Below are 20396 nucleotides of genomic sequence, written 5' to 3' on the forward strand. Positions count from 1 at the left end.
CCCTGATAAAGCTCTTCTGAACAAGCAGGAAACTCAGGGCTCTCTCAGCACCACCCATCTCACAGGGTGTCTGTTGTGGGGAGAGGAAAGGGAAGGCGAATGTAAGCCACTCTGAGACTCCTTCGGGTAGAGAAAAGCGGCATCTAAGAACCAACCTTCTTCTAACATCTGACCTCTGATCAAGATGGGTGGCTGGGTTTGTCTGTCTGTAGCAGCAGTAAAGAGTCCAGGAGCACCAAAACCTGCTTAGGATCCCCGGTCCAAAGGAAGTGAGATTGGCCCCAAACAAGGCCCTGCCTGGTGGAAGACTATGCCAAGAGGGATCAGGGCCCCATGGGGCCTTAACCCACAGAGCCTGCAAAACAGGGCTGTCCTGCCAGGCCTATGATCGAAATGCTGGCCTCACTGCCAGAAATTGAGGGAAAAGCTGCCCTCTAAGGACCTGAAACACAAATGAACTTTTATGTATGTTTTTTGTACATTATTGATTGTCATTTTATGTTGTTACCCACTGTGAGCATCCAGGAAAGGTGGAGTATGATTTTTCTTTTTAAAAGATTTAGTTATTTAATTTAATTAAACAAATAAACACTCTGGGCGGCCGCTGCCACTGAAACAATGTCATTTCAAGCCCTACAAATTCAGTGATCAACTAGGAACCCTCCTGAATAAGAGCCCCCCCCCCCCCATTTCCAAATATACTTCTTGGGCACCAAGAAAGGTGCCAGTGGGCACCATCTTGGAGAGCCCTGCACAACAGCTTACGAAATCTCCACCCTAATTCCAAGACCCTCAGTGATGACTGAAATCGTCTGAAGAGCCCTCTCCTCTTTACATTCCTGCTCCCAGCTGATCGCTCCTGAGACAAGGGAAATTTTGTTGCTGCGTCAAAAAGGAACCAGCTCCTTCACAAAGCCGGAGCGCTCAGCTTCAAGGTTAAAGGATTAAGGCCCAAAGCGTTGCGTTCCGAAGGAAAGCAAGCCAAACATCAAAAGAAACACAAAAATCAATCCTCTTCACTGCAGGAGCAACACGGAGAACAAATCAGCCAAGCCGAATCTAATATTTTCTCTGTGTGGCTCTGCGGCAAGAAAGGAAAAAAACACACACACACACATTGGCTCTGTAGAAACCATAATGGACGGTTTGGGAAAGGCCAGCCCCGGTGGAAAACGCCCCAGAAACATTCTGGCAGGAGTAAGGCACGCCAAAAAATAGGGTATACTCTTGAGCAAATTCAATCTTTGTGTGTGTCGAGCTTAAAGTTGTGTAATTCTTCTGTTGTCGTTACTTTTGTCTTCTTGATTCTCTGGCTGCTAAGAAACAGAAGTGGACAGTGGAAGTCTCTGCCAGCCACAAGGTACAGACGGAACACTCCCACTGCGGAAGTGATGCTCTGTATTCCTGGGGCTTGTGGGGCTTCTGGGGTTCTGGCCTCACTGGTGGACCTCCTGGGTTTTGTCCACAGCGGGACACAAAGTGCTGGACCGGATGGGCCATTAACCTGATCCAACATGGCTTCTCTTGCGTTCTTTTGTCTGGGGTAGTGATGTAGTGCTGTCCTGCATTCTTGGTGACTGGGGGGAGCCACAATGGGAGGGCTTCTGGAGTTCTGGCCTCACTGATGGGCCTGCTGCTGCCCCCCCCCCCCCAGTGTGACACAGCGTGTTGGACTGGATGGGCCACTGGCCTGATCCAACACGGCTACTATTGTCTTCTTATGTGTGGTGCAGTGATGCTCTGTACTCGCAGTGATTGATGGGGGCACAGTGGGAGGGCTTCTGGAGTTCTGGCCCCACTGGTAGAGCTCCTGTTGGCCCCTGGGTTTTGGCCACTGTATGACAGAGCTTTGGAGGGGACAGGCCATTGACCTGAACCAACATGGCTTCCCTTGCATCTTATGTCTGGGGCAGTGATGCTCTGTATTCTAGGTGCTTGGTGGAGCCACAGTGGGAGGGCTCCTGGGCTTCTGGCCCCACGGATGGACCTCTTTGCTGGCCGATGGGTTTTGGTTACAGTGGAACACAGAGAGTTGTTCCAGATGGGCCACTGCCCTGATCCAACATAGCTTCTCATATGTTCTTGTGATACTTAAAGGTAAAGGTAAAGGTAAAGGTATCCCCTGTGCAAGCACCGAGTCATGTCTGACCCTTGGGGTGACGCCCTCTAGCGTTTTCATGGCAGACTCAATACGGGGTGGTTTGCCAGTGCCTTCCCCAGTCATGACCGTTTACCCCCCAGCAAGCTGGGTACTCATTTTACCGACCTCGGAAGGATGGAAGGCTGAGTCAACCTTGAGCCGGCTGCTGGGATTGAACTCCCAGCCTTATGGGCAAAGCTTTCAGACGGCTGCCTTACCACTCTGCGCCACAAGAGGCTCTTCTTGTGATACTTAGGGATGTGAAATATTCCGCCTCTGCAGTTAAGCACTATCAGAAGACAGCAAAACAGCTTCCACCAAAGGCTCTGAAGAGCTCCACACCAACGGCGGCCAGTTATTGAGCCTCATTGTGGTGGTAATGAGATCATTCACAAGACAGCCGTCTGTTATGCAAGAATGGGTGACGGCATCCGTCTGCAGCAGGACGACGCTGTGCTTATTGACAAGCCAGATTTGCATCTACCAATAAAGTCAGCATTTCCACTGTTGTGCGGATCCGTTGAGGGGCATTTCATTGACCTAACAAGCAGAGCTCGCTCTGTCTTTCGCCTCTCAAAGAGACACACATTTCAACATGCGTCCTTATGGGGCTGGCAGACGAGGCCAGTGGGGAGAGCAAAATGTTTAGTTAGAGGGAAGGAGGGAGGGAGGGAGGGAGGGAGGGAAGGAAGGAAGGAAGGAAGGAAGGAAGGAAGGAAGGAAGGAAGGAAGGAAGGAAGGAAGGAAGGAAGGAAGGAAGGAAGGAAGGAAGGAAGGGAAAGAGAGAAGGAAGGGAGGGAGGGAGGGAGGGAGGGAGAAGAAGAAGTTGGTTCTTATATGCCGCTTTTCCCTACCCGAAGGAGGCTCAAAGCGGCTTACAGTCGCCTTCCCATTCCTCTCCCCACAACAGACACCCTGTGTGGTGGGTGAGGCTGAGAGAGCCCTGATTCCTGCTCGGTCAGAACAGTTTTATCAGTGCCGTGGCGAGCCCAAGGTCACCCAGCTGGTTGCATGTGGGGGAGCGCAGAATCGAACCCGGCATGCCAGATTAGAAGTCCGCACTCCTAACCACTACACCAAACTGGAGGAAGGAAGAGAGGGAGGGAGGGAGGGAGGGAGGGAGGGAGGGAGGAAGGAAGGAAGGAAGGAAGGAAGGAAGGGGAGAGAGAGAGAGAAAGGAAGGAAGGAAAGAGGGAGGGAGGGAGGGAGGGAGGGAGAGGGAAAGAGGGTGGCAAATTGGAAAGCCGAACTTCCCGGTGGATTGTCAAAATGTTGAGAACCAAGGAAGGGAAAGGAGACTGGGAATGCAAGCAACGTTTAAGTGAATTCATGAAGCCAGTGAGGTGGTGGAAGGTGTGATTAGATGCACCTCCAGAGACCGGGGAGGAGCTCACAAGGCAGCCAAAGTCTGGCGGCCCGAGCTGAGCGCTGGCACAACTGGCAGCCGCTCCTCAAGAGACCTGGTGCTGAAATAGCTGGGCCTGATGTGTGTCACGACTGAAAAGAATTGACAGACGGCCCCAAGGGTGGAAGGGCAGAGCTGTGGGGCGGCTGCTATGAAAAGAAGGAAGGAAGGTGAGAAGCATGGGCCACACCGTACTGCTTTCATTACGTTAAGATGCAAAAAGAAGAATAACAACACCCTGAGCTGTGTGCACACATAGAGCAATTCTTTTTCTTTTTAAGGGAGAAATTCTGCCAATAATGTGTTTCTAACAAGCAACAGAAATAATTCCCTTTTCTCCTCCCAGCTTTCTTCCCATGCTAAGGATTCGGAACAGTTGTGCTAGAGAACTAAATCTTCTGAAGATCCAACAGCACCCGGATCTTGGAACGATCACCATAACAACGCACGTTCAAAGGGCGGGAAAGCGCTCTGGAATTCTGCGCTGACATTTCCAGCTCACTCCAACTATGGAGAGGGGAATCGCCGGAGCTAAATGGAACTTGAATGCAGGGGAATAAAGAGGATGGCTCCAGCTACAGGGGGTGGGTGTGCAAACTGCAGGGAGAGGGAGCCAAGCCCCCAGCCGCCCCCCCCCCCACGCAACAGGAACCGTGTGGTCTAATGCCAAACCAGTGCAACAAAATCAGAGTCCAGTCAGGCACCTTTAAGACCAACAAAGATTTATTCAAGGGGTGAGCTTTTGAGTGCAAGCACTCTTCCTCAAACTATGCACTGACCATCATGACAGCCAAACCAGTGGCAACCCAATAAGGGCCTTAAGAACACAATAAGAACGTAAGAGAAGCCATGTTGGATCAGGTCAATGGCCCACCTACTCCAGCACTCTGTGTCACACAGTGGCCGAAACCCAGGGGCCAACGGGAGGTCCAGCAGCAGGGACAGGACTCCAAAAGCCCTCCTGACTCTCTATCAGTGGGGCCTTCTTGACTGGGGCACCAAAACTTTGAGACTCACTCCTTCATGGAGAATTGTCTGTCTCCTGCTTTGACTACCAGGTGAAGTCTGTTTTGCTTCATCTAGCATACCTACAAAAACCGTTACAGGCCTTCCTTTTTTGTGTTGTTCACACGTATTTAATTGAATCGTTCTATAACTTGAACTGCAGTTTTTAATTGCAGAAATGTGTTCATGTTTCTTTCCCTTTTTTCCAAGGCTGGCTGCCTTATGGAAGACAGCATAGAGCCTGGCACAACACAGTGCAGGAAAACCAGGTTGTATCGAGACTCACTGACCACGGCAGAGGACAATTCTGTTATGGAGGTCTCTTCCTAGGGCTGTTTGTTCTACTGTGGCTCTAACTCCAGTCTTAGAATGCCCTCTTTGACTCTGACAGCTTTGCATGTCCAGGACAATGGAAGAAGCAGGGAAGGACTTGACTTTCGGAACAGACTGAGAGCCGGGCAGCAAAGGGAACCCAACCATGGCAAGAACTACTAGGTTTTGAGGGGCTTGGAGCAGTGAAAGCACCAGCAAGCGTAGGAGTTTTCCTCTGCGGTCCGCGTCTTTCTCAAAAACCCCGCAGTTTGTTTTCATTTCAGCAAGGGGATTTCTTATGGCCATTCTTCCCAGAGTTCAGAGGTGCTGGGGAGATCAGGCAAGGTCTACTGAGCTTCATGTTCTCTACAGTTATTGGAGCATGAGAGCAAGAGTCCTGTGCATTTCTCGGACTCGGTAAGAACGGCGCAGCAGAATTGGCACATGGATTTCCTCTTCGCTGTCTTCTTGTAGCCAGGCACGAGAGACAGAAACGGAGCAATACGGAGGTGAGGCGGTTGAAGGGTGAGACGTAATTATATGCTGCAATTATCAGCAGAGCATCTTGCCTGAAAGGCACTTAAGTCTTAAGACAATTCTCCTCTGCTTTCAGCCACCCCCACCGCCCGCCAGGCCTGTGAAAGGCATTCCTAGTCGACAATCACGCTGAAATACAAGAGTGGATCTTTTTTTGAAAAACCCACCTCTCCCAGATGTCAGGAGCGTGCACAAAAGCAGGTGCAGGGCGCGATGATCTCACCGAACACTCGCCAAGTGGGTCCTTGAGCACGCCGCAGCCCATCTGCATCGGAGAGACGGGTTCCTTTCTCCCTGAAAGACGTCCAACTGGAGGGGGGGGATGCTTTGAGAAGGAGCTGGAGTGTCTTTTGCGCCAGGGCGAGGTCTCAAAGCAGGGAATGCGGGAAAGAAAATGGCCGCGGACCGTTCGTCTCGCTGCTCGTGGGGGAACGGCCCCGGAAAGCCGCACTGGCATCAGCGAGGCTGTTGTGAATTCCATGCGCCACGCAAGAGCGGTACCAGTGGGAGACCTGCAACGTGAAGCCCCACGCTTCCCATGAAGGAGGTCTTAGATGACGGTGCTTGGGGTGTTGCGATGGCCCCAGAGTATCGTAGTCCAGGATGAGCAAGATCTTTGGTTTGAACGTTGCTTTTATGGGTCGTGTGTGTGTGTGTGTGTTTGTGTGAGGTCTTGTTACAAGACTTAAAACCAGTTGGGGATCTCCCCCCCCCCACGACTCCTGCAGAGAGCCCTTTGCTTCAGGCAGAATTTTACGCAGAAGTCACCGAGTTCAGTCGCTGCATCTCCATTGGAAAAAGATGCTGAGTTTCTGCCAATAGGAGCACCCCCAGGTGGGCTACTGTCATGGACCAGTGTGCAGATCCCTCTCTGGATGAGCAGGCTGAAGACTCCCCGAGGAGGAGGGAGCTGGGCACCTGTCCCCACCCAAGAGGGAGGCCACAGGGACAGGCAGATGGACTCACAATTTCGCTGTCGCTGAAGACGTGAAAAGCAACTCACAAAAGCTCCTCCCCTTCCGCAAAGGCTGTTCGATTGGACTATTGCTCTTTTCTGAAGCCTGAACCAGCCTCGATTTATGTGCCCAGGCCAGATTTCTCCTTCACCTGGCTGGAGGCCCGTGCTGCCGATCTGCTCCTTAAAATCAAGCGGCAAATTCACATATCTTCCTTGCTATTCGCGTGCCGCTCCTGCCTCCGTGATCCCCTTGTCCCTCACTGCAAGGCTTTCTTCATGGTAACTCTTTATTGGTCATCCCCAGCCCCAGGGAAGCGTGCCTGGCCTCAAAGACCTGGTAGAATGAGCTGTGGGCCTTGCAGGAGCTTTTGGCGTTCTGCAGGGCCTGCAAAATGGAGCTCTTCCAGCAGGTCTGTGGTTGAGGCTGGCACTCCGAGAAAGATCTGTTTTCCCCACTCCAGGATAGTGTGTGTATGGCGGCTTGGTTTCATCTGCCCCCTTTTCCCACCTCCCGTTTGAGTTACTGGGAGAAGGGATAAGTTTTTTTTTTTTTTAATGTCCACTGTTCTTCTCTTTTACATTGTTCATTTGGATTGTGATGTTTTTACGTCTGGGATTTTATTGGGGTTTTTAATGAGGTTTTAATGTAACCCGCCATGAGCCGCTGGGAATGGCGGGCAATAAATCTAAGTATGACAACAACAACAACAATAATAATGTGGCAGCAAAACCAAAACCTTTACGCTTGAAGCTATGAGAACTTCTTGCCGATGAGGGGAAGGTTTGCAGTTCAAAACAAACCTTGGTTCCCCAACTGTGTGGGCCTCCCCCCCCCCACTCCGCAGTTGGTAGAAAACTCTTCTCATGCCCATCTTTCTTCCCACCCGAGAATCACCAAGGCGGACAGCAAATTATAACGTACACAGGAAAATTTACATTTCAAACCCAGCATTCCCCCGCCCAGATATAAACAGAACGCAGATGCCATCCCAGAGATGTACACCTCCTTTTGAGACGCAAAACTCATGGTTGCCGACACTCCCCTGCCGGCCGCCGAACGCTGCCACGCACCCCGCGCCGCCTCTGCCCGCCCCCTTCCGTGGCCCGTCTGCAGCCAGGACCTTTCCTCCTGCCCTTGGGCAGGGCAGCCAGGAGCGCACGTTCCCTCGCCTGCTATTCTTCCCCAACAGATAATCGAGAATAAATTGAAATTACATTTGGTAATTGCGGATAATTAACTCAAAATGAGGAGTTAATTATAAAAAATATGTTTTCTGGGTGGTGATTGTATCATTTATTTTCGCTCAAAAAATCTAATGTCTCGCCTGAGCAAGTTCAATACTTGTAAATACTTTTTAACTTTGAGGAGGAGAGAGGGAGGGGGGGGGGACCTGAATATCAGGGCTGCATGAAAAAAGGTATCACATTGTAATCGCAAGATGCCATCGTCCCGCTGTCTACCGCATGGGTCAGACCCCACCTGGAGCCCTGCGTGCAGTTCTGGAAGCCTCACTTCCGAAAAGCTGTGGACAAAAGAGAGGGGGCAGAGGATGCGACGAGGATGACCCGGGGTCTGGGAAACAAGCCCTGTGAGGAAAGGCTGAGGGACGCGGGGATGTCCAGCCTGGAGAAGAGGAGGCTGAGAGAGGACAGGAAGGCTCTCTTGAAGTATCTGAAAGGTTGTCTTTTGGAGGAGGGCAGGGAGACATTCATGCAGACAGCAGAGAGGAACAGACCAATACAGAATGGACCAAACACATTCCGACCCCGAGGGGTCTTCCGCAGTGGTCAAATTATTGAAAGGAATATACACATGTATAAAATCAAAGGGCTGCCTGGATGGCAGGTGCTGCTGCTCCAACTAGTCTTTCCAATGTAAACATATCTGATTTGAAGCCCAGCCCCTAAAATATGCCACCTCTCTCTGCTTTGGCCCAGCCCTCAATCACCAGGGCATTCCCACGTGGGTCAGATAAAGCCTTGGCAGTAATGGCTTTCAACTATATGTAGAACGGTACCAGCTAGATATCAAGGAAAAAAATGTTAGTCAGAGTAGTTCAGCCGTGGAAGGGGCTGCCTAAGGAGGTGGGGAGCTCCCCCTCACTGGCCGTCTTCAAGCAGCGGCTGGACAGATCCTTCTCCTGGATGCTGGAGGCTGATCCTGCATTGAGCAGGGGGTGGGACTAGATGGCCTGCATGGCCCCTTCCCTCTCTAGGATTCTAGGAGTCTAGTTCAGCAGTGGAAGGGGCTGCCTAAGGAGGTGGGGAGCTCCCCCTCACTGGCCGTCTTCAAGCAGCGGCTGGACAGATCCTTCTCCTGGGTGCTTGAGGCTGATCCTGCATTGGGAAGGGGGTGGGACTAGATGGCCTCCATGGCCCCTTCCCACTCTAGGATTCTAGGAGTCTAGTTCAGCCGTGGAAGGGGCTGCCTAAGGAGGTGGGGAGCTCCCCCTCACTGGCCGTCTTCAAGCAGCGGCTGGACAGATCCTTCTCCTGGGTGCTTGAGGCTGATCCTGCATTGGGAAGGGGGTGGGACTAGATGGCCTGCATGGCCCCTTCCCACTCTAGGATTCTAGGAGTCTAGTTCAGCCGTGGAAGGGGCTGCCTAAGGAGGTGGGGAGCTCCCCCTCACTGGCCGTCTTCAAGCAGCGGCTGGACAGATCCTTCTCCTGGGTGCTTGAGGCTGATCCTGCATTGGGAAGGGGGTGGGACTAGATGGCCTGCATGGCCCCTTCCCACTCTAGGATTCTAGGAGTCTAGTTCAGCCGTGGAAGGGGCTGCCTAAGGAGGTGGGGAGCTCCCCCTCACTGGCCGTCTTCAAGCAGCGGCTGGACAGATCCTTCTCCTGGGTGCTTGAGGCTGATCCTGCATTGGGAAGGGGGTGGGACTAGATGGCCTGCATGGCCCCTTCCCACTCTGGGATTCTATGAGTCTAGTTCAGCAGTGGAATGGGCTGCCTAAGGAGGTGGGGAGCTCCCCCTCACTGGCCGTCTTCAAGCAGCAGCTGGACAGATCCTTCTCCTGGGTGCTTGAGGCTGATCCTGCATTGGGAAGGGGGTGGGACTAGATGGCCTGCATGGCCCCTTCCCACTCTAGGATTCTAGGAGTCTAGTTCAGCCGTGGAAGGGGCTGCCTAAGGAGGTGGGGAGCTCCCCCTCACTGGCCGTCTTCAAGCAGCGGCTGGACAGGTCCTTCTCCTGGGTGCTGGAGGCTGATCCTGCACTGAGCAGGGGGTGGGACTAGATGGCCTGTGTGGCCCCTTCCCACTCTAGGATTCTAGGAGTCTAGTTCAGCCGTGGAAGGGGCTGCCTAAGGAGGTGGGGAGCTCCCCCTCACTGGTGGTCTTCAAGCAGCGGCTGGACAGATCCTTCTCCTAGATGCTTGAGGCTCATCCTGCACCGCGCAGGGGGTGGGACTAGATGGCCTCCATGGCCCCTTCCCACTCTAGGATTCTAGGAGTCCAGTTCAGCAGTGGAATGGGCTGCCTAAGGAGGTGGGGATCTCCCTCTCACTGGCCGTCTTCAAGCAGCGACTGGACAGATCCTTATCCAGGGTACTTTAGGCTATTCCTCAATTGAGCAGGGGGCTGGACCAGATGGCCTTCATCGAGCCTTCCAACTCTATGGTTCTACGATTCCAAGGTTGTTTGTATGTGTGTGTTTCAATGGAGTTTTGCTTAGCTGGGGATTAAAATTAAGATCTTACTCCCAGAGAAGTTAATGTCAACCAAGAGGCAGAGAGAGCCTCTTTCCTTGATCATTTAATTTTTTTAAAAAAAAGAAACCGAAAAGTCCCTAGCATGTTAATGACACAGTCAAACAGCTCGGCCCCGTTCTCCAGACCCTGTAACGACACGCACCCTTTTCAGCGTCCGGAGCCGACTCCACTTCCATATTCAAATGCATAAAAGAGAGAGAAATGGGCTTGTCGTCTTCGCCTCCTCTGGCTTTACATTAGATTAAATTATTTAAGGAGCATTCATCGGATAACCTTTGCAGAACTGATGAATGAATACGTGGGACAAACTTTCCGACGTCTCACTGCCAGACCCCGCAACCAGCTGGCATCGAGACCGGGGAGCTCAAAAGCGCATTTTAACGTTGAAAAATGACTACAGGCTCCATCAGGGGAGCCAAGAAATGGACAAGCTCATGGAATCTGCAATTCTCATTTCACAGATGCCGCATTATTTGCCGGCCTCTGCCACACTCCAGGCAGGCCGTGAGGGCCCGATCCACCTTTTATCAAAGGGCAGGCTGGAGGGGAGACTTCTTAAATGGAATCAAATCTCCATTTTCAATGGTTCTTCCCACCCACAGTGGTTAAGCAGTGAAAAAGGCAATAAAAATGAGTCATAGAATCATAGAGTTGGAAGGGGCCAAACAGGCCATCTAGTCCAACCCCCTGCTCAACGCAGGATCAGCCCTAAGCATCCTAAAGCATTCAAGAAAAGTGTGCATCCAACCTTTGCTTGAAGACTGCCAGTGAGGGGGAGCTCACCACCTCCTTAGGCAGCCTATTCCACTGCTGAACTAGACTCCCAGAATCCTAGAGTGGGAAGGGGCCAAACAGGCCATCTAGTCCAACCCCCTGCTCAACGCAGGATCAGCCCTAAGCATCCTAAAGCATTCAAGAAAAGTGTGTCTTCAAGCTTTGCTTGAAGACTGCCAGTGAGTCAGTTTACTGCACCTTGATAAAGTCTTCCTTACACCAAGAAGATGCTGGGGGGGGGGGGGAGGGCGCACACAACACATCCAGATTCGAAAGATCAGGTCAAGGTAACTCGCAGCTTTGCTATCTCTAGTTGTTTACATCCAGCATATTTATCTGCAGATTATAATGCTGGGTGGACGTAAGCTGGTGCAATATTGATTCGAACGCAAGAGGGTGAAGACATGTGAAGAATAGGAAACTACGCCCCCAAGAAACGGGAACTTAAAAATTATTCAAACAAGGATGGAAAACAGCACTCTGCAGATGAATTCCAGGAACTCTGGAGCTATTATATCTAGGTAGTTAGTTAAAGAATGTTAGGTAAAGACGGGGAAGGAGCTAACTATCTAGGTAGTTAGTTAAGGAATGTATGAGAAGGTGGCAAAGCATAATGGAATATATTCTATGTATTTTTTCTTATTCTCTCCTTTCCCTGTTCTATGTAAGCGTCAATAAAAGCTGGTTTTACCAGCACCGTATAAAAATGGAGAAAAGACCTTAGTCATGGAACTGCTCTGCGACCTCGAAGGAAACCACGAAATCTGACATGCGGATTGATACCGCCTGCGGCCAGGGTGCCCAAACTCCAGAGGAAGAGGCCTTGTGCTGCAATAGCTGGGCAAAGATACTGTGGCATCCTGGAAGCCTGTCCTCTGCCTCCCATGCCTTTTCATTACAAAGACATGGATGGTGCACAAATCCTTACAGGCATGGGTAGTCAACCTGTGGCCCTCCAGATGTCCATGGACTACAATTCCCAGGAGCCCCTGCCAGCATTTGCTGGCAGGGGCTCCTGGGAATTGTAGTCCATGGACATCTGGAGGACCACAGGTTGACTACCCCTGCTTACAGGGGCACTGACTCCAGAATCAGAGTCAAGGTCTTGGTTATGACCTTTGAGGCCCTAAATAGCCTGGGACCGTCGTACCTCCAGGACCAGCCGCCTCTCCTTGTATGTCCCCCGAAGGCCAGTAAGATCGAGCCAGCAACATCTGCTTCGGGCTTCTGGCCCCAAGGAGATGGATCCCTGATCCAAATTCTTGCTGCCACTCCCTTGCACCTGCTCCTGTTGCGGCTCAAGCCCTGCCTACCACTCGAGGAGACCTGACTGCTACTGCTGGCAGAACGCAGGACATGTGCAGGCTGGGGGGGAGGGCGGTCTGCCTCTGGGTTTTTTCTGCTGACAGGAGTATACTTGTATTAGGAGACGTTCCGGCAAGAGTTAAAAGTGAGCGGACGGTAGGAGCTGTTAGGGTGACCCGGGGAAACAGCATCTCCCATTCCCGTCAGTTCTTCATTTGTTTTGCGAACAGGGCCCTGTGCGGGTGCGTGAGCATCTCAAGGATTTATTATTATTGTTATTATTTCTATTAGTATTTTAATGCACGGAGCTGGAGTAGCTTTCACCGGCGGCTCGCCGCTTTCCCGGCCTCCTGCCGTTCTGTTTCAAAGGTTTGATCGCTTTTATTGCAAAGTGCCTTGAATACATTTGTAAAAAGGCAGAAGCATCAACTAGCAGGGTGAGAACACCCAGTGCTGGTGGAAAAGGCTGTCAGGTCGCAGCCGGCCGATGGCAACCCCCAGCGATCTCAAGGCAAGAGACCTTGGGTAGGAACCTCAGCAGAGTCCCTGCTGGGTCAGACCAGGGAGGGTTGCTCTAGTCCAGCCTCCTGCCTCACATCAGAAGAGAACCTGCTGGATCTGGCCAGGGGTCCGTCTAGTCCAGCCTCCCATTTCACCCAGGGGCCAGCCACTTCCTCTGCAGGGCCAGCCACAGGGTACAGAGAGGCCGAGGCCTTCATAAGGACATCAGGAGAGCCCTGCTGGGTCATACCAGGGAGGGTCCCCCACTGACCTCCCAAATTCCTCACTCCCCCCCCCCCCCCCCAGATTCTTCCACCACTTTCGGAATCCCTGCTCTAAAGCCTCTTGCGTTGGCATGTAAAGTGCCAACAAGCCGACTTACAGGGACCCCGCAGGGCTTCCAATGGAAGAGACACTTAAGAGGTGATTTTGCCCCGGCCTGGAGACCTTCGGTGGTCTCCCACCCAAATAGTCACCCTGGCCGACTTGGCTTGGCTCCTGAGACCAAATGAGATTGGCCTAGCCTGGGTTAGGCACATTGGGCCTGGATAGACCCGGCTAGTCCAATTTCATCCGATCTTGGAAGCTAAACCAGGTGGGCTTGGTTAGTCCTTGGACGGGTGACCACCGAGGAAGACCAGGGTCTCTATGAGGGGCAGGCAAAGGCCGAAGCACTCCTGAGAGCCTTTCGCCCTGAACGCTCCCAGGGGTTGACTGGGCGACAAAAGCCCTTTAGACTAACCATAAAAGATCCCGAGACGTGAAACTCTCGGGGGGGAAGGCAAAGGAATTACCTGAGGATCCCACCAGGGCCGTTCGTCGCAGGGGCCAGCCCTCCCTGTCTCGTCAGCATGGCGTCAAGGAGACGGTCTTCTGAGCCAAGAGGATGCCCTTTACACCTGCAGGAAAGAAGGATGCAGCAAGGCAAACATGAATAGCCCTGACCCAGCAGGCGGGCTTTCACTCCACCCTTCTGCTGCCCTTCTTTGCTTAGTTGGTATCCACTGATTACTTGGCCTCCAAATCTAGCTGTAAAATTACATCTGCCCCCCCCCCCCCCCAATTCATACTCTGGTTGCGTGTGTGCCATGGTTGTCTAGTTCTGTCTTTAGACACGTGTGTGTGTGTGTGTGTGTGTGTGTGTAAAGTTCATCCTTTGTAGATCACAGCTTTAAAACGGTGCTCAAGGGATGGAAAACAGGGTGCAAAGACAGTTCTGCTGTGAGCACGGATCTACCCAGGGCCTCACCCTGTTTCTGCCATGGGCGGTTTATCCTAGTAGCACACGGGGCACAAGCTACGAGCCCTGCATTGCCAGGGCCCCTCAGTGCTGCGGAGTCGGGGGACATCACACTGTGATGGAAGGGGCCATACAGGCCATCTAGTCCAACCCCCTGCTCAACGCAGGATCAGCCCTAAGCATCCTAAAGCATCCAAGAAAAGTGTGTATCCAACCTTTGCTTGAAGACTGCCAGTGAGGGGGAGCTCACCACCTCCTTAGGCAGCCTATTCCATTGCTGAAGTACTCTGAATGGGAAAAAATGTTTTCTGATATCTAGCCTATATCATTGTAGTCTAAACCCATTACTGCGTGTCCTCTCCTCTGCAGCCAGCAGAAACAGCATCCTGCCCTCCTCCAAGTGACAACCTTTCAAATACTTAAAGAGGGCTATCATGTCCCCTCTCAACCTCCTTTTCTCCAGGCTGAACATTCCCAAGTCCCTCAACCTATCTTCATAGGGCTTGGTCCCTTGGCCCCAGATCATCTTCGTCGCTCTCCTCTGTACCCTTTCAATTTTATCGACGTCCTTGTGGACAGCAAGAACGAAAAAGAGCAGCTGTCACTTGTTTCCAAAGTTCCAGCTATCCCTGGTAAGGATGCCCCACCGTTAGCAGCCCAAGTGGGAGTGCCGGCTTTGCTCTGCTAAAGCCCCACACATCCTTAAACTGGGTCTGATGCTGCGGGCCCTGCGACCCCTTAAACTGAGCCCGGCTTTCTGTCGGCTGGGTGGTTCGAGGAAGCTCCGAGACCAGGGCCTGAAGCGCAAATTCCCCCCTCCCCCTGTTGGATGCCCCTTCCAGGATCATCTGGTATTCCGAGGTAGACTGCCCACTGGCGTGGATGTTCTACTTCCCTGTCCCAGAAGGTCTCGCTCCTGTGAACCGAATGCATTGATTCGGGGGCAGAAACCGAGCAGAGGTGGTAAAGGAGGTTTACTGCTGATGCTTTCCTGCAAAGGAATGCTCCACAGCAGGGACAGTCAACCTGTGGTCCTCCAGATGTCCATGGACTACAATTCCCATGAGCCCCTGCCAGCAATGCTGGCAGGGGCTCATGGGAATTGTATTCCATGGACATCTGGAGGACCACAGGTTGTCTACCCCTGCTCCACAGTACATGCCACCTTCCCCTCAGGATCCTGGGGGTAAGGGAGGTGAGGAGGCACCATGCAGACGGTGTTTGATTCCAGGGTCCCTTGGACGGGCAGCTGACGCCTCTCTGAGTGCTCCAAGAGGGCTTTCCGTACCGTGAGGCTGCCTCATCCTCGCCTCGCCTGCAGCCTCTCGCCTGTTCTCCTCCCCCATTAGCTGAAACATATGCAGGGATTTAACATCCTGGATCATTAAAAATCCATCTGCTCCTACTTAGTGCCTCACCTTTGTTTGTGACCCCAGCAGTCTTCTAAAGTACACAGCTCTGATTGCCGCTGAGCAAACAGGCATTTGGAAAAGAAAAGCAACACCGTGTGCTGCAGAAGCAGGATCCCTGCAGGCGGCCGGGGCGGAGGGGCAGAGCTCTGAGAAGCCGGGGACTTTGGGGGACTACGTATCCCCCCCCCCCCCATTACCTGCAGGCTTGACACGGCAGTTAGGGAATCAATGACAAATCACCACTGCTAGGACGTGACAATGGCTGGAACCTTCCCTATGGCTGTCCTCCCACTTTGTAAGCACGGGAAAGGGGTAGGGGGCCAAAGTGGATTCACCCCAAAATGACCTAAGGGCAGAGGCTGGGGCTCACTGCAGGAGGTCGTCTTTTGAATCCCCAGCATCACCAGCTACAAGATCAGGTTGGTGTCGTGCTTAAGAGCGGCGGCCTCTAATCTGGAGAACCCGGTTGATTCCCCGCTCCTCCACACGCAGCCGGCCGGGTGACCTTGGGCTAGTCGAGTCCTGATAGAGCTGTTGTCATGGAGCAGTTCTGTCAGAGCTCTCTCACGCCCACCCACCTCAAAGGGTGTCTGTCGTGAGGAGAGGAAGGGAAAGCGATTGCAAGCTGCCTGGAAACTGCTTCAGGTAGTGAAAACCAACTCTTCTTCTTCTTCTTCCTGGAGATGTGACAATGCAGCTCCCAAGGGTCAGCACCTGCACCCCATAGGTGGGTGCCGTGGTCACCAGTCCTGGATCATGCCTGGGTTGGCCCATGTGGGCAAGAGCAGCTACACCAGGATGAGTCCCAGGACACCGGGAGGCCAAGCATGGGAAGAGACAAAACCAGGCAGAAGCTGTTCCCTTCTCTTCTGGGTTTTTCCTTAAAGGGCCCGACTCCCTGTTGGGACTAAGCAGTGGCTCAGGTGATGTTGTAGGGGGAAGATGATGGAAGGGGGAGGAGCCTGGAAAGGGAGGGAGGATAAATAGGGGAGGTTGGGGGGGGGGGAGGCTGAGGAGGAAAAGAGGCTGATCTCCCTGCGGCTTGCAAGCAGGTAGACAGCGGGGGAAAGCCCGGGTGTTGAAGCCTGAGCCCCCTCCTTGACCCATTCTGCGACCTCTTGGCAGCCAGCAGACGGTAGGAGGCCCCAGGGGAACAGGGGAGACACTTGCAGGGGTGGCTGCGGGTGGGAGGTCCTACGCCAGTCATGACCAAACTGTGGCTCTCCGGATGCCTGTGGAGTATAAATACCACGGGCATCTGGAGAGCCACAGTTTGGCCACCCTTGCCCTAGAGCAGGGGTAGTCAAACTGCGGCCCTCCAGATGTCCATGGACTACAATCCCCATGAGCCCCTGCCAGCAAACGCTGGCAGGGGCTCATGGGAACTGTAGTCCATGGACATCTGGAGGGCCGCAGTTTGACTACCCGTGTTCTAGAGCATCAGAAGTTCATAGTTGAAAACCGTTTTCAGTCCAGGCCGAAAACACATCTGCAAGCCCCAAATCTCCCTCCCTGCCTAAAGGGCGATCCTGTCCCAGCCCTCTCAGCAGGGAGGCCTTGCAGGGATTCCTGAAGGTCCCCAAGACCAACTGCAGGTCCCAGAAGACAGGAGTTCACAATGAAAGGCCCCTTTCTTTCAGTCCCACAACACCCCAGCCCCTGGAAACCCCAGCCGCCCCCCTTCCCACGGCCCTCCCAGGACACCCACCTGCTGTAGGCCAGCCTGGACTGGTGGAGCTGCTGCTGCTGGAGCAAGAGCCTGGCCTCCTTCTCGGCCAGGAGGTTCTGCAGGCGTTCCTTCTCGATCTCCAGCTCCATCTTCTGCAGCAAGAGCTGCTTCCGCCTCCCTTCGGACAACCTCTTCACCCGCCCCTTCTTTTTCGACCCGGAGCCCGTGCTGCCAGTCAGTCCCGAGGACCGCGAGGGGCCGGAGTGGTCAGGAGACGATCCGCAGCGCGGTCCGGAGGGCCTCCCCGGAGTGTGGTGGCCCTCCTGGCAACAGCTGTGATCCGGCCCACAAGCCTTCCGGTGGAAGGTGCAAGTCGGAAGAGGGCACGCGTTGTTCCGCTGGCCGGCGTCAGGAGCTCCTTTCATACGGGGAAGCCCTTCTGACTTGCCCGGGGACATCAGGTTGTTGCATTTCCCATGTAGCCTGTGTTCCAGTGGGCCCTGGCTCCAGTCTTCTGGCGTGCTGTCAGGGATCGGGGCCACGGGAACATGGCTGTTCAGGCACTGATGAGCTGCGGGCGCAAAAGGACCGCTCCTGTTGTTCTTGTATAGAGTCTGCGGTCGGGCTATATTGAGATACGAGCCATCCAGCTCAAAATGAGGCTGACCAAGGCTTCTCTGCTGGGACATCTGTAAGGAAGGAGAAAGGGAACTCGAGTTTACCTTCTTGAACTCTTCTTCTTCTAGGAGAATCACAGAGGCCGACAAGGTTTTAAGGGTATGACGCTTCCAGAGTCAAAGCTCCCTTCATCCCATGACGCACAATGTTTCTTTACACAAAGAGGGATTAAAATGTGGAATTCATTGACAATGTAGCGATGGCCACAGGAATAGACAGCTTTAAAAGAGGGTTAGATGGATTCATGGAGGAGAGGTCTATCTGGGGCAAATAACCGTGGTGACTCAAGGGAACCTCCACATTCAGAGGTAGCCAACCTCTGAATACCAACAGCAGGAGGCAACATCAGGGATAGGCCTCGGCCTCTGTGCCCTGTTGTGGGCCCTCCAGAGGAACTGGCTGGGTACTAGGTGAGTTTGGACTAGATAGACCACTGATCTGACCCAACAGCCCTCTTCTGATGTTCTTATGAAGGCCTCTAGAGCAGGGATAGTCAACCTGTGGTCCTCCAGATGTCCATGGACATCTGCTGGCAGGAGTTCGTGGGAATTGTAGTCCATGAACATCTGGAGGACCACAGGCTGACTACCCCTGCTCTAGAGAAACTGCTTGGCCACTCTATGAGGCAGGGTGCTGGACTAGATGGGCCACTTGCCTGATCTAGCCACTTCTCAGGGAAAGGCCTCAGCCTCTGTGCCCTGTGGCTGGCCTTCCAGAAGAACTGGCTGGCCCCTGTGTGAGACGGGAGGCTGGACTGGATGGGCCCTTCCTGGCCTGACCCAGCAGGGCTCTTCTGAGGGTCTTCTCAGGGGAAGGCCTCAGCCTCTCTGCCCTGTGGCTGGCCCTGCAGAGGAACTGGCTGGCCCCTGGGTGAGACGGGAGGCTGGACTGGAGGGACCCTCCCTGGCCTGACCCAGCAGGGCTCTTCTGAGGGTCTTCTCAGGGGAAGGCCTCGGCCTCTCTGCCCTGTGGCTGTCCCTGCAGAGGAACGGGCTGGCCCCTGGGTGAGACAGGAGGCTGGACTGGAGGGACCCTCCCTGGCCTGACTCAGCAGGGCTCTTCTGAGGGTCTTCTCAGGGGAAGGCCTCAGCCTCTCTGCCCTGTGGCTGGCCCTGCAGAGGAACTGGCTGGCCCCTGGGTGAGACGGGAGGCTGGACTGAAGGGACCCTCCCTGGCCTGACTCAGCAGGGCTCTTCTGAGGGTCTTCTCAGGGGAAGGCCTCGGCCTCTCTGCCCTGTGGCTGGCCCTGCAGAGGAACTGGCTGGCCCCTGGGTGAGACGGGAGGCTGGACTGGATGGGCCCTTCCTGGCCTGACCCAGCAGGGCTCTTCTGAGGGACTTCTCAGGGGAAGGCCTCGGCCTCTCTGCCCTGTGGCTGGCCCTGCAGAGGAACTGGCTGGTCCCTATTTGAGTTGGAAGGCTGGACTGGAGGGACCCTCCTTGGCCTGACCCAGCAGGGCTCTTCTGAGATCCTTATCAGCGGAAGGCCTCGGCCTCTCTGCCCTGTGGCTGGCCCTGCAGAGGAACTGGCTGCCCCCTGGGTGAGTCAGGATGCTCGACTAGAAGGACCCTCCCTGGCCTGATCCAGCAGGTCTCTTCTGATGTTCTGACGAAAGTTCATACTCCGAAAATCTTGTCAGTTTGACATGTTCAGTGGACTCAAGCCCAGCTGTTCCTTTTCTAGTTTTCATCCCTGGCTCAAAGAACAAAACAACTTCTGCGGGAACCGTTCAGCTCGGAGCCGTGTGCCGATCAACACCTCCCGCAACTCACCGGAAAAATGGCTTTTGAATGGAAGGGAGGAACGCGCTATCAGATCTGCAATTTAATTCTGCCTGCACAGGTACGATAAATATAAAACCACAGCCTGCGGGATCGAGGGCATAAACAAGGCACTCCAGCCTATCAAGGAGCTGCGAGTTTCTAGGGTTACATAAAATCAACTTGAAGTGTGGCAGAAAAGGGGGGGGGGGAAGCATTAAATGTTAATGTCTGAAAATGTTTAATTTTGAATACGAAGCCAAGAAATCCATTCAGCCACTATAAATACCGTCTGATTGGCCATTACGCAGCGGGGGATTTGATGTAAAACATTTCACCTTGCGCTGAATGGGATATTACTTACTGTTGGAAATTTGATGAGAGTTTTTGAAATATCCTTACAGAAACACTGATAAAGAACTAGACCACTTCCTGTCAAATGCGCTCCGGCATCAAAAGCTGCCATTCAACTACAAAACGTGCTTAAATCCCGCCGTAAAAGTGATATTTTTTTTCCCAATTAAGTTGGGCTGGAGATGAGACTCTGATAAAAAAAACTCCAAAGACACTGAAAGACACTGCAATTTGCATTTCCCCGCTTAATCCGAAAGATTCCAGGACGGGGGAGGCGCATGCTGGAGTTGAACCAAACGAACAGTTTGCGGATCTCGTGTTTGACAGGTGTTCAGAGAGTACAGTGCGCACCGTGGCCTACTTCTGCCCTCGGGTTAATCATGCCTCAACAAATTCTTTCTCTAGCTCATCCCAGCATTTTCACGGAAGTACGCTTTCTACACTGTGTGCCTTCGCTTTGGTGACTCTGTTTCCGTTCTCGGAGGAGCCCCACATTGGGTGAGCAAGGCGAAGGCAGCGGCAACTTCTGATTATATTTTGAGGCAGAGAAGTTCCGTTCATGAAACTGAGCCCAGATGTTCTCGTAGAAAAATCCAGTCAGAACACTTCTGACCAATGATAGGGGAGAA

The 20396-nt window shown here is 53.3% G+C and overlaps 1 protein-coding gene across 4 annotated transcripts in view; it reads right to left on the reverse strand.

The window, feature by feature from the left end:
• LOC143841984 (protein hinderin-like) overlaps positions 1–20396 on the reverse strand; it is a 224760-nt gene that overhangs the window by 54202 nt on the left and 150162 nt on the right. For all 4 annotated transcript variants that reach the window (XR_013232958.1, XM_077346539.1, XM_077346540.1 and 1 more), the window contains 2 exons: positions 17015–17664; positions 13449–13553 (listed from right to left, as the gene is read on the reverse strand). Coding sequence is in view for 3 of the 4 variants with exons in the window: in XM_077346539.1 (XP_077202654.1) it covers positions 13449–13553; positions 17015–17664 (755 nt within the window). In the remaining variant the exon portion in view is untranslated. The remainder of the gene's footprint in view (positions 1–13448; positions 13554–17014; positions 17665–20396) is intronic.

The sequence above is a fragment of the Paroedura picta genome, chromosome 7 (assembly GCF_049243985.1).
Source record: "Paroedura picta isolate Pp20150507F chromosome 7, Ppicta_v3.0, whole genome shotgun sequence".
In the NCBI taxonomy this organism is placed as follows: Eukaryota; Metazoa; Chordata; class Lepidosauria; order Squamata; family Gekkonidae; genus Paroedura; species Paroedura picta.